Here is a 13,744-nt window from a genome sequence, read left to right as displayed (position 1 = left end):
AATGTTATTAGCATTAGAAGAAGAGGATATTATAGATTTGGAAGTTCTGTATTTAGAAATTAAGACAGCTATGTTGGAAATGCCTAATGGCAAGTCACCAGGCGATGATGGGTTTTCGGTGGAATTTTATGAAGTTTTTTTAAGAAGATTTATCTTCGATGTTTGGGGAGGTATTACAACAAGTGACTGAACATTATGAGTTACCAGAATCTTGTTCCAGTGCTTTAATTACTATAATTCCAAAGAAAGATGGAGATCCGTTGAAGGTATCTTCGTATCGACCTATTTCTTTATTGAATGTGTATTATAAAATAATAGCTAAAATGTTAGCAAATTGACTTGCTAAATATTTGCCTAAATTGATATATGTAGACCAAACAGGTTTTATTAAAAACAGACATGCTTCAGATAATATTCTTTGATTAATTAGCTTGGTCAATATATATTGGCAGCAACCCAACCATGGTTGCACTTGATGCGGAAAAAGCTTTTGATAGGATTGAATGGAATTTTTTATTTAAGATTTTGGAAAAGTTGTACAGTCTTTACCTTTGTGTGTGTCTAATTCTGGCTAACAGTTCACCACACCTTCCAAGTCTGGTGAAGATTCATAAATGTTCAATTCTGTGCATAGTATAAGAATTGCCCGATACCAGTGACATATGTGCACTTAGAATTAGAAGGGGGTTGTTAATAGTAATAAGTTAAAGTTTGATCCTGTTTTTATGTTTAAGTAACCATTTGTCTTGGTGAATTTCTATTGCTGCTGGGTTTTAGGGTCCTCTGGGCCTGTAACACAGTTAACTCCTTCACCTCTCTCGTTCCATTTCTTATTTACCTTCTCCTATTGACTTTTCTCTCCAACCCTCCCTCTCAAACTGCGTGCCACTGTCTCCCAGCCGCAAGCAGTCGGAAGAATCCCTTGCCCTGGCGTCATAAGGAGAGCGGCCTCCAAGGCAGGAGCAGGACCTCGGGCTCAGTGGCATTCCATCTCCTCCCTCCTTCCCTCTCTCCTCGGCACACTGGAGCTCCTGATGCTGATTCCAAACTCTCCCCTCGGCCTATCACCGCACACTCACACCGGACTCCCTGGTGTGAGGTCGGAGTCGGGACTTGGGCCCTGGGAGCTCCAGTGACCAGGGAGGTAGGAAATATTGACTCACCAGTGAGTGTTCCACAGTCTGGGAAGCCTCCCCGGGGATGAGTGGCGGTGTGGGGTTGTTGGTGGTGGATGTGAGGTCTTGGTGATTGGCAGCATTTTTTTGGTGAGAATGAAACTATTTTAATGCTTTAAAATCCTTCCTTTGTTGTTTAAACATTTATACAAGTGATTTGTTGTTGCTTCTGGGCTGTTTTAAAAAAAATGACCAGTTCTCCGAAAAAAACGTTCATCCAACATAGGCCCGGTCCCAACCAATTTGGATAATTGGAGTTGTACTGCATTTGAATAAATAAGCAATAAACAAAACATTACAACTAAAAATGTCATGTATTAACCCTATCAGAAGAGAACCAAGAAAAAATGGGAATGCTTAATGAAATTGAGTTTGTGTTTTTGACAATAAGTATTGTGACAGATTATGTTGTGTTTGTACTGTATATAGGTATGTTTTTGAGAGATAAATTGGGGCAGGTTTTTTTTAGTGTCGGTCACATACAAACACTTTAAAACAGATCTTATTTAAAATACTGGAGCTCTGCTCATGCTAGACATGTTGGTGCTAAGAGCCTTTGCAAAAGCTTTGGAGAGTGCCCAAGAGACTATACTAATGGATTATTGTTTACAAAAAGGTAACAGATGAAAGAACTTGTCAGAGCTGCAGACTGTCTTTAGTGGAACTTGCTGTTTTAAGAGGGCCATGTAGTTTTGCAAGCAGAGAGAGAGAGAGAGAGAGAGAGAAATCAGTTCTGCAGTTTTACAGTCAGCAGCAGCAGATGGGACTGGATCAGGACAAGCTGGCAAGCTTGTGGAAAATCCCATTTTAGAAGATGGGTTGTGAGTGCTTAGTTCAGCCTGGTGGTTCATGCAAGAGGAGAGGACTGGCTGTCTAATGTTTCACTTGAAAGAAGAGAAATAAAAAAGGAACTCTGTAGTGACCTGAAAGAGGTTATCATCTGGAGAACCCTGAGGGGGCAAGTTTCTTCAACAAGACACTGAAGTAGCTGATTAAAAAGAAATCAATTGTGGGTGTCCAGCGAACAACAAATCTCTCTCTGAAAACCAACAAGAATCTTCCTGAGTGGTAACCATTTACCTTTCAAGCACCAAAGCCTGGTGAACTTTATAAATGTTAAATTCTGTGCAAAGTATAAGAATGGCTTGCAACCAGTGAATTTGGAGGAATGAGAATTGAGATTGGGCTGTGAATCAAAGAACTTTTCTCAACTGACAAACACATTACATACACATGTGCTTAGAATTAGAAGGGGGTTGTGAGGTTAGTTAAGTTAATAGTGATAAGTTAAAGTGTGATTCTGTTTTCATGTTTAAAGATAATTAAAATCAACTTTTGTTTAAGTTACCATTTGTCTTACTGCTGTGTTTTGGGGTCCTCTGGGCTCATAACAGTACAATTTACTTGTGCATCAAAATTTTTACTTGCTGCAGCCAAACTAATACTTTAAAAAAAATAAAAAAACTACCATAACATATAATAAATTACCCCAGTGCAAAATGAGATAATAAATCTAAAAGATAGATAGATAATAAACACTCACAATTAGAGTTTGAGCAAGATAAAAAAGTTCAGTAAATGAAACAGGAATCAAATGCGAAAGTCTGCAGATGCAGTGACTGTAAAAAGTAAAAACACAAAGCTGGAGAAACTCAGCAGGCCAAAGATAAAGACACAAATAAATGTAAGCAGGTACATGAATAATAGAGCAGACAGGTCTTTTTGTGGTTCCAGAATAGTTTATGGTTAGTGGTAGCAAGTGGTTCAAGAGCCTGTTAGCTCTCAGAAAAATCTGTTCTTGGACCTACAGGTGATGGACCTCAGGTTTCTGTACCTTCTTCCTGAAGGTAGTAGTGAAAAGAGGTTGCAACCAGAGTGATGAGAGTCCTTTATAATGTTGTCTGCCTTCTTGAGGCAGTGCCTTGCATAGATGATTTCAATAGATGGGAAGTCAGAACCTGTGATGGAATTAGCTATACTTGCTGTAGCTGCCTAATTACCAAACCAAGCCTTGATGCAACCAGTGCACCTATCAACACCCCAAGTTGCTCCAGACTACTTTAGAAAGTAGATGCATTGGGATGTTTTCTTCACGATTGCCTCGATGTGCTGGCTCCAAGAGAGATCCTCAGATATGTGAACTTCCAAGAACCTGAAAGTACTAATCCTCTCCATCACCCATCCCATCAATGCAGACAGGTGTGTGGGCCTTTGGCCTCCCTTTCTTAAAGTCCACAAGCCCTCTGGTCTTGTGGATGTTCAGAGCAAGGTCATTGTCCTGGCACACCCAACCAGATACTCGATCTCCATTCTGTATTGTATTTCATTGTTTCCCATTAATTGGCCAACAATGATGATGTAATCAACAAACTTATAGATTGTGTTAAGAGACAAACTTGGCCACGCAGTAACGAGTGTTTAGGGAACAGAGCAGGAGACTAAACACATAGTTTTAAAGTGCCCACATGTTGATGGTCAGGGAGGAGGAGGTGATGATGCAGATCGACACTCATTGAGGTCTGTTGATGAAGAATCTGAGGTCTAGTTGCAGAAGGATGAACAGAGCTCCAGATCCTTTAGCTTAATCACAAGCTTTTCTAGTGGTGAAGAAAACTGCAATTAATGAACAACAGCTTGATGCAAATGTTCTCATGGTCCAGGAGATCTAATGCAGAGTTAATGGCCAGAGAAATTGTATCTGATGATAAACCTATTGTGAAGATAGGCAACTTGAAGTGCTTCCAGATCCTTCTTGAGATTTACTTCATATCCAACCACTCAAGTGCCACTGGCTGATGGCCATGGAAGCAGGTTAACTGTGACATGAGGATAGATTGGGAGAGGACATGGGGAGTCAAATGCATGATGATGATAGAGGAAAGAAGGAAGATGAAGAAGGCAATAGATTATGGGAGTTGTACAGGAGGAAAATTAATCAGCAAGGAAGAAATTCATGAACAGAATTTGAACTCGAAGTGCAAGTTTAATATTTATTAATTGACTAGTGTCCTCTTTGATAACATCTACATTCCTTTCACAAACTGCTCTACTACCACATCAGAAAAATCTAAGCAAAGTGTTCAAAAACTTTGTTTAACAAATATGCTTTGGAACTTCATCCACACAAACTTTTCTTTCCCCTGATGAATGAAACACTCTCGCAAGAACTTTAATTTGTTTTAACTAGGGTGTGTAATTTCCCATTTCCCCACCTTCTGACATTTATTCTATTGGAAGATTGTGACAATTTGTTCCATATTTATCATTTGGCTGCATTCCATCTAGACCCGCCCGGCAACTTGACGAAGCATAGCCATTTTTTTTAGCATCATCAGTTTTCACCCCAGCTATTGCAACCTCACCTGATGAGATTTCACAAGAAATTGCTTCTCATAACACCATTATTCTACAGTAATATACAATGAAAGCCCCTTTTACCTGTTGGAAGACAAAAATTCAGCCAAAGCTTCTATAATAGCTTGCCAGACTTTATTTTCCACAGGCATCTTCAATAAATGGCAGAGTTGTTTCAATGCAGTGGCATCAATGAAAGATGAGCACAAGTCACTTTTTTTACCAAGAATCCCAAGTGCAATACACGCACTTTCTTGTAGTTCAGAATCAGTTCCTCCTAAAATAAAAGAGATTTTAAAGTCATGAAAATGATTCCATTAATTTTGAGCCCTTAAATAATAATGTTGAACAAAATTTTGTGAGATGGTTGAATATATTTATAGCTAAAATAGAAATGAATTTATTTTACCCTGAAGTAGACTCACAAGCACGTAAATTACTCTCTCTTCTCTGATTTCATCCTGATCTCTGCAATAAATAAAAAATGAAAAGGAAACATTAGAGAATAATTCAAATTACAGTGGGAAAAAATTTGTCTTTAACAATTTTTTAATTTAAAATTTAGAAATACAGCATGGTAACAGCCAATTCAGCCCACGCTGCCCCCCCCCCCCCCAGTACATTTCAAACGGTGGGAGGAGCACGGAACCCTCAGGGAGAATGTACAAACTCCTTACAGACAGTGTGGGATTGAAACCCCAGTCCCGATCACTAGCGCTGTAAAGGCGTTGTGCAAATCGCTATGTCAGCCGTGCTGCCGATAAAACCTAGGTTGTTTCAATATCAGAAATTAGATTAAAATTGCAGAGAATTGGTTTGTATTTAAAGCCAAATTGGATCTCACATATTTCCTGCCCTCTCTGCCTCCCCACCATAACACCTACCATCCACAAATCTTTGTAGCCTTTGGAATGTTCGTAAGCATCTCAGATTTTAAATCACTAGTTTTGTGTTTATATTTTAAGGCTTGAATGTTTGCAAAAGTATATGTATTAAAAACACTTGTCAAGTTGCCCTCTCACTCTGGATGAGATATTTCTATTTTAATGGTATTGTTAAATTTTACCAAGTGGTCATCTTTAAAACTATAGTAACCATGAAAAAATACTGGACCTAGACATTAATCAGAGGAGAACTAGAAGAGAGCTAAGTGTAAACTGTTGGTCTTATCAACTAAAGAGTTGTCATATATTTCATTCCATTTAAAAAATGATAAAGTAGCTCCTCCAAATAACATTGACACTATGATTGAACTGCTAAATAAGGTCTGGTTTCATTCCTGGCCTAATCTGGACCAGGCTAATCATGTCCAGGACAGCAGCACAAACTGGCCTTCAAAGCAAAGGCTGAGGAGGGAAGGACTGGGGTTTAAATTTCTCAATTCTGATTACTGTTTTGTGATTTAAGTTTGTGAAGAAGTGGAGTTTGAACTTTGATTCAAATATGATACACTCCATGATTGTTGCCCAAGTTCGTACGAAGAATGAAAACTTAGATAAAGATAAACTGGAGAAGTGTGCGTGCATGATTTTAAATTTTATTCATATCCTACAAGTAAGAAACAAACAGTTTTAATGTGCTGGCTCCATTCTAAAGATTTTTTTCCAGCATGTTTGCATTCTGAATTAATTAGCAACAGTAAATACATTATAAGTATTGTGCAGTTACTTTTTTTTGACATACAGCATGGCAACAGGCCATTTCGGCCCACGAGCCTGTGCCACCCAATTAACCTACAACCCCCAGTATGTTTCGAACGGTGGGAGGAAAGCTGAGCCCCCAGGGAAAACCCATGCAGACGTGGGGAGAATGCACCAACTCCTTACAGACAGTGCAGAATTTGATCCTTGGTTCCAATCATTCCCGCTGTGAAAGCATTGCTCTAACCGCCAACTGTGCTGCCCATTTATTCCTATATTTAATGGCGTGGAAACAGATTATTTTGAAGAGAGTATTTCATTTTCCACAATCTGATTAGTAGATCACACAAATTACTTCAAATAGTTTCCGATGATTATTTTTTCCATTGCCAATTTTCTTCTCACCTGAGAAGTCCAAAATAAAATAGCTAAATGTTCAAAACATCAGCAACAACGAGGAGTCACATGACAGGGAAGAGGTGGAAATTCTCGTGAAATGGTATGAGAGTAACAACCTGTGTCTCAATGTGGACAAAACAAAGGAGATGAATGTGGAATTTAGGAGGACTGGGAATGACCACCCTCCACCACACATCAACAACTCTGTACTTGAGAGAGTGGAGAGCACCCAGTGGTGTCATAGGAACACAGGAAGTAGGAACAGGAGTAGGCCAAAAATGGCCCATCGAGCCTGCTCCGCCATTCAATAAGATCATGGCTGATCTAAATGATGACCTAACTCCACCTACCTGCCTTCTCCCCATATCCCCTAATTCCTCTATCATGTAAAAATTGATCTAACCGAATTTTAAATATGTTTAATGAGGCAGCCTCAACCACTTCCCTGGTTCGAGAATTCCAAACATTCACTACTCTCTGGGAAAAACTATTCTTCCTCATCTCTGTCCTAAATCTACTCCCCCGAATCTTGAGAGTGTGTCCTCTCGTTTTAGTTTCCCCGGCCAGCTCAAAAAACCTTCCTACATCTATCCTATCCATACCCTTAGGTAGTGATGAGGATGTCACTAGGGTTGGGGTCACCTCCCCCAACCAATGACTTCCTCCTGTATCAGACCATATGCTGAATACTTGGTGATGTTTTTGTACCAATTTTGCTCATAAATGGTAATTCCCGTCTATCACTGAATGCAATGAAATAGTAGTGAGATAAACAACTAGCAAAATTAAAATAGCACCTTTACATTACAATATCATACACACATCCTAAATGAAGTTATATTTACATACTGACATGTGGTTAAAATGAAAATTCGGTAAGAAAACATTATTAGTTACAAGATTATTAGTAACTGAGCAGAAGCCTTTTTTGATGCATCTCTTCCTTTAATTACTTCATTCTCAAAAGTTATTGACATAGGTTTACAAATACTAATGACCACAGTATTGTAGCTAAAACATCAGAAAGCAGCGACTATAAAAATACCAACAGCAACAAAAATAACAGTGTGTGTTTGTAATGCGTGCAGAGAAAACCACGTGATTTGAAGCATCATTGTATTTGGGTCATAATGACATTAGAAGGTTCAAAAAAGTAAATGTTTTTGTGTTTCTAACTAACTACAGGGATTGGTAGTATGTGAGTGGAAAGAAAAAGTTTGAAAACAACTATTTTAATTGTCCCTAATGGACTCGTTAAGTGCACGGTTTCATAACTCCAAAGAAAATGGGCCAATGGCAATTTTTCTCAAGTAAAGTATTTCAGTAACAATTGGGTCTCGAGCAGTGATTCTCAACCCACTCACAGAGCATTGATGGCATAGGAATTACTTAAAGTGGCATGTGAGTGAAAAGAAAAAGATTGAGAATCACTGAACTACAGGGATATTTCTAAAAAAATAATAAATTTCTGCTGAAACACTGCACAAACATTTTATAGACAGTTATTTTGGTGTCACCCGGTGTGGTCCGCACCCTCCTAGTGACAACAGAAGGAGCATCAAGTTTCTTGGAGTTCACTTCACTAGTGACCTATCATGGACACTTGACATCAGTGGTTCTCAACCTTATTCTTTCTGCTCACATACCACTTTAAGTAATCCCTATGCCATCAATGGTCTGTGATTAATCAGGTAAGGGAAGGTTGAGAATCACAGCTCTTCACCCAATTGTTACTAAAATATTGAGTAAAAAAAATGTCATTGGCCCATTTCCTTTGGAGTTTTGAAACCGTGCACATAACGAGTCCATTAGATACGATTAAAACAGTGGCTCTCAAACTTTTTCTTTCCGCCCATAAACTACCATAAGCAATGCCTTACTAATCACAGAGTACCTATGGCATACGGAATACTTAAAGTGATATGTGAGTGGAAAGAAAAAGGTTGAGAACCATTGCTCTACATCTCCTCTCTTGTCAGGAAGGCGCAACAGTCACTCCATTTCCTGAGAAGACTGAAGCGGGCAAGGCTACCAGCCACTATTATGTCAATCTTATATAGAAACTCTATCAAGAGCATCCTGGCTGGATGTATCACAGTGTAGAACGGTTGCTGAAGAGAAATGGATGAGGTCAATCCACAGGAATATAAGAGTGACAGAGAGAATCAAGGCTGTCTCTCTCTCTCCCTCATCAATGTGATGTTGTCTGAAGAGAATGCACAAAATGATTGCAGACCCTTTCCACCCTGCACGCAGCATCTTTCAGCTGCTGTGATGCAGAAGTATGAGAGCCGGCATTGCCAGGCTGAGGAACAGCTTATTCCCTCAGGCAGGGAGAATGCTGAACAATCAAAGTAACTGCTCACACTAACCATCTGAGAGACTCTCATATGCACAAGACAATATCTATTTATTTGTATTTTGAAATACTTGTCCTGAACATGTATTCTTTATCTGTATGTGCGTAATATATGGATGTGTGTTTGCATGTTTTGCACCGAGGACTAGAGAACGGTTTCATGGGTTGTACTTGTACAATCAGATAACAATAAACTTGACTTGAAAATAAAAGTCCAACCAACACAAACGCCTGTGAATGATTAAATGTATCCATATTTTTCAAAGCAAAGATGTCAAATTTCCAAGGGAGATTGCCTTATATATTTTAGATAGTCTTACCTTTCTTGCATCTTGACCAAATGAGTCATTGCAATTATTATATCAGCTTGTTCTTTTGGAGCAGAAAGGAACCGAAGCAATCTGCACAGGTAGCGTAAACAACCAGATTTTGATGCATCCCCAGCAGAATATTGCAGTACCAAGTTTTTGAGTTCTTTCACTTTTGTGAATCTTAATGAAGATGCTTGAAAATAAAAATGATAATGAAAATGCTAAAACTGCTTTTTATTAGACCAAGTAAATTAGTTTATATTATTCTGATGTGGTGGCTCGCAACTGCGGAGATCAGGCCAGCACAATGCGCGGTAATAAACACCGGCATAACTCACTAACGCGACCCCTAGCATAGTCAATCAGCATGTTTGGAAGCTGGGGAAGTACAAGGCCAGCAGTCCTAAAATGGCCCAGCTAACAGAACAACACCCGGCTGGGGAAGAAGGGTATTCATATGCAAGAATGTTCCCGTGGGTGGGAATCCCACTTTTGTTATTCATGTAGCTGATGTCAGTCAATCAACCAAACAGCAGGAACTCCAACTGTATAAAAGGAGTATTTCCAGCCTCAATAAAGTTAGAGCTTAACCTCCCACACTGAGAGTGCATGTATTTCTTTGTAGTAGTCAGCTATTCAAAATTAACAGGAGTGCTTCCAAACAAGTCATTTTTGTAATGAAGTTCATCAATTTCTTACCTGGAACCCACTTACTTATCTACCCGTCACCCAAGCCAAATATTAACAAAATCAAAAGCTCGACATTCAAATGTAAATTAAAATGCTACCCAAATATTAGATTTTAATCCAAGGTAAAAATAGTAGTTAAAAAAGGTCTAATCAGACACTGTTTAGAGCATTCTGCTGAGATATAGGCATTGTACCTTCTCTACATTGTTGGCGAGAAAAGCCATCTTATTCAAATGGAAGGACTAGACCTCCAACAGTGTTTCAATGGTTCTCTCATATTATGTTTTGTTTAAATTCAGAGAAAATTAAGATATCATGCATTTGATTCACTGGTGAAATTTGAACATGAATGATGTCCTTTTATGTCTTAATTTCATTTGATGTAAATGTTTTTAATGTGATTAGATGTACTCACCCTTCCAGATGAGTTTTTTGATTAACGGTATGAATCAAAAGCTACAAAATATATGTAACTCCCAGGATAAGAAGCTCAGATCATTTTTTTTTAATGTTAGTTTTCTTTTTTGTAAATAGACTAGGTTAAGAGAGTGTGTGTGTATGTGTGAGAACAGAGTTTACACACATACACAGACACACACACACACACACACACACTATATTTTCATTATATAGGCATTTAACCTTCAATTTGGGATCATTTGGACCAGACACCTGCTGTCGTTTGGAATCTTCTGGATTTCAGAATCATTTTGATTTTGGTCCCTTTAAGCTTGCCCACCTGAGTCGCGCTGCCGTCTCTCCCCCTCCCCTGCCCGAGTAGCACTGCTGTCTCTCCCCACCTTGCTTGCCTGTCGAGCTGCCATCTCTTGCCCTCTTCACCCACCTGAGTCACGCTACCATTTTCCCCTGCCTGTTGCCGCCCACCCAAGTCACACTGCCGTCTCTCTCTTCCCCACCATTGTACCAGAGCCAGGGGAATGGCCTCCTTCTCAGTTTCAGCTGTGTGGGGTATTATGGGTAGCAATGACAACCACTGAGCCGCTCCTACTGGGCCAACTGAAAGCACCGCGACACTGGATGTGCATCAGTATACAGTGATTCAGAGGCGTGGAACAACAAGGGATATTCCAACAAATTTAGCGAGGGCCATGCTCGACAGGTAGGGTACTTATAAAGTAATGGTACCACTAAATTAGTGACATGGAATACACGGGAGTTGAGCAAGGATCGTGTGGGGTCTTGTTTGACGCCGAATTCCATCTCTGATGATCAGATGTCACCTACCCAAAAATAAGTGCCTGTGTTTGGAGGTTGCTGGTTTTTGGAATCCCAAATAAAAGGTTAGGCACCTATACTGTATTTATTATAAAAAAAAATAAAGAAGATTGAAAAAGAAAGAGTATATTAGGCTGGGAAGCAGTTGGGCACAGATTAAGCAAAAATAGTATCAGTGCTGAAAGGATCAAAGTGCAATGATAGGTAGCATTAAACACTTTATTTTTTATTCTCCGAATTGTAGAAGAAATTAAGATGGAAGTATTTCAAACGACTTATAAAATAAAATCACAGCAGTGAATGGAGAGAACCCATTTTCTCTGATGGAAGTCCTGAATAAGAAGGAATAACTTCAAAATTAAAACTAGAATTTATTTGATGTCAGGTGGCATCTCTTTAACAAAATATAATGGGAACTTGTAAATATTTCCTCCCAGCAGTTGCTGATATTATAGCAATTGATATTTTCTAAGTTATCAAAGGATATAAAGAGTGATGAAAACAAAGAGGTGAGATATTAAAGATATCATGATCTAACTGAATGTTGTATGTTTTAGGGGATATAATTATTATTTTGGTGTTTCTAATTTTCAAATTTTAATTTTCAATGATACAGATAATAAAAATAAAATATTTACTGCCTAATAAATTTGTTCGCGTTAACAATTTTTGCTCAAAGTCTATTATTCTGGTGTCCAAATGTTCAGGAATATTTCAACAGCTGGTTCACTCATTTGTACACAACACTCTTGTTACATCTGGACCTACTTTCAATTGTAGTGTTAAGGAAATAGGAAAAAGATAATAATCTGGAAAATCTGTTGTCCATCACCACAAAATGCACATAAATAAAACAAACAACAAGAAATTGCTTCTGTGGCACAGATTTGTTTAAACAGACAACCAAACTTTGTCAAAAAAATGCAAGTTTAAAGACAAAATATGCAGTAAAATTTATGAATAGAATTTCAGAACATAGAACCCAAGTTCAATGGTGAAGAATTGAAAACATGATGATAATTTTAAAATGTTGACACTGTGGCACTCAAAATAAATTCTGTTTGACAAAGTTTCACAGAGCGTCCTCTGGAAATTTCTTGGATCTTGGAAATCATCTATTTGCAATGAAAGAAATCAATGATGAAATTTATCATCGCCCTTATCACCGTCTTTGGTTTATTGGAGAAAAAAACATCTGAGGATCTAAACATGAAGCAGCACAAAACTCATGGTCTTCTACTTAGCAGCGATACTCATCCTCCTAGATAACTTTTCAGACACTAGATTATCTAGCCACTTGAAAAATATAAAATATCCTACAAATTAATTGGAAGGGCAAGTAAATCAACATCAGTATCATTTCCTTGGCTCTAAGGTCTTAAATTAGATGGCTTTGAAGTGCTTGTATTATAGGCTTTTTTGTTTCCAAACGCTGACAAGGAAGTGCTTACCAAATAGCCTGAGTAAACGACTTAAGGATGTACTCAAACCCTCCACAAAATATTGCAGTATCTCACCGAACCCCTGAACACACAAAACTGAAGTTGGAACAAGTCTCCTCAGCCCAGAGGGACTGCCTAAGAGAAAATAGGTGATCTCAGCATTGCAAGTTTGGATACAACTTTTGGAGATTTGCTTTCTCACTAATATATAGTATACATATTTTAAAGTAATACTATTTTTAAAAAAATATCACACAGGTATGAACACTTACACTGTTGATCTCCTAAAAGTGTATACACAGATGAACAAAGCAAAGGAATGGAGCTCTTCTGATCATTTTCTAGTGCTTTTTCTGGAAACAATTGATTCAAAGCTGCAGAAGTTCCACGACCATATCCTCTGGATATAATGCATTCTGACAGTTTTCCAAACCGCCCATTAGAGGGATCTTGCAAATCAACTTGGTAGCATTCAGTATTAGCTGCAACAAAAAAAAAACAAGACAAAGATTATATATTTTGTTGCTTATAACCTGCTTCTACCATAATCAAGAAAATAGATAGAGGTTTTAATTTTGCCAATTTAGTAGAAATATTCTCATTTAAACTTAACTGATGCCAAGAGGGAAGTAAATGCATATTTTCAACTAATTTTTTTTGTTCTGTAAGTGTATTAAATAAAATATATTCTAGATTATGAGGGAGACAGGAAAAGTACTGTGTGACTGACCATCAATGTTGACATGAACCTAAACATTTATTATTTGCTTACTTCATTTCCCGCACCGCATCTTTCATATGACGAAAGGCAAACATATCACTTTAGGATAACAGGATGAAGGTCCAATAACTTCAAGCCACATGGATACAAAAACATCTGACAGCTGATGATTACATTTGTTGGATAATTATCCAGTCAGGAAAGAACAAAGGTTTAGATAAATGAAGTGATTTCGCTGAAACAAAATATTCTTGAAGATTTTAACAAGGTAAATATTGATAGTCTGAAGAGTCTTAACAATGGGCACTAAAAAAATTCTAAATCTAAATAAAAAGGTCTAAAGCCTCAGGATAATAGGCATTTGCTTCTCTCTTGGCACCAGTTAAGTTTAAATGAGAATTTCTACTAAATTGGGAA

At 38.1% G+C, this 13,744-nt stretch overlaps 1 protein-coding gene across 18 annotated transcripts in view; it reads right to left on the bottom strand.

Annotated features, from left to right (window-relative positions):
- Nucleotides 1-13,744, bottom strand: part of tdrd12 (tudor domain containing 12) — a 142,620-nt gene that overhangs the window by 21,408 nt on the left and 107,468 nt on the right. For all 18 annotated transcript variants that reach the window (XM_069901768.1, XM_069901764.1, XM_069901770.1 and 15 more), the window contains 4 exons: nt 12,879-13,088; nt 9,248-9,431; nt 4,939-4,997; nt 4,614-4,806 (listed from right to left, as the gene is read on the bottom strand). In XM_069901768.1, coding sequence (XP_069757869.1) covers nt 4,614-4,806; nt 4,939-4,997; nt 9,248-9,431; nt 12,879-13,088 — 646 coding nt within the window. The remainder of the gene's footprint in view (nt 1-4,613; nt 4,807-4,938; nt 4,998-9,247; nt 9,432-12,878; nt 13,089-13,744) is intronic.

Source organism: Narcine bancroftii, chromosome 10 (assembly GCF_036971445.1).
Source record: "Narcine bancroftii isolate sNarBan1 chromosome 10, sNarBan1.hap1, whole genome shotgun sequence".
NCBI classification, from domain to species: Eukaryota; Metazoa; Chordata; class Chondrichthyes; order Torpediniformes; family Narcinidae; genus Narcine; species Narcine bancroftii.
This window is presented reverse-complemented; position numbering and strand designations above follow the sequence as displayed.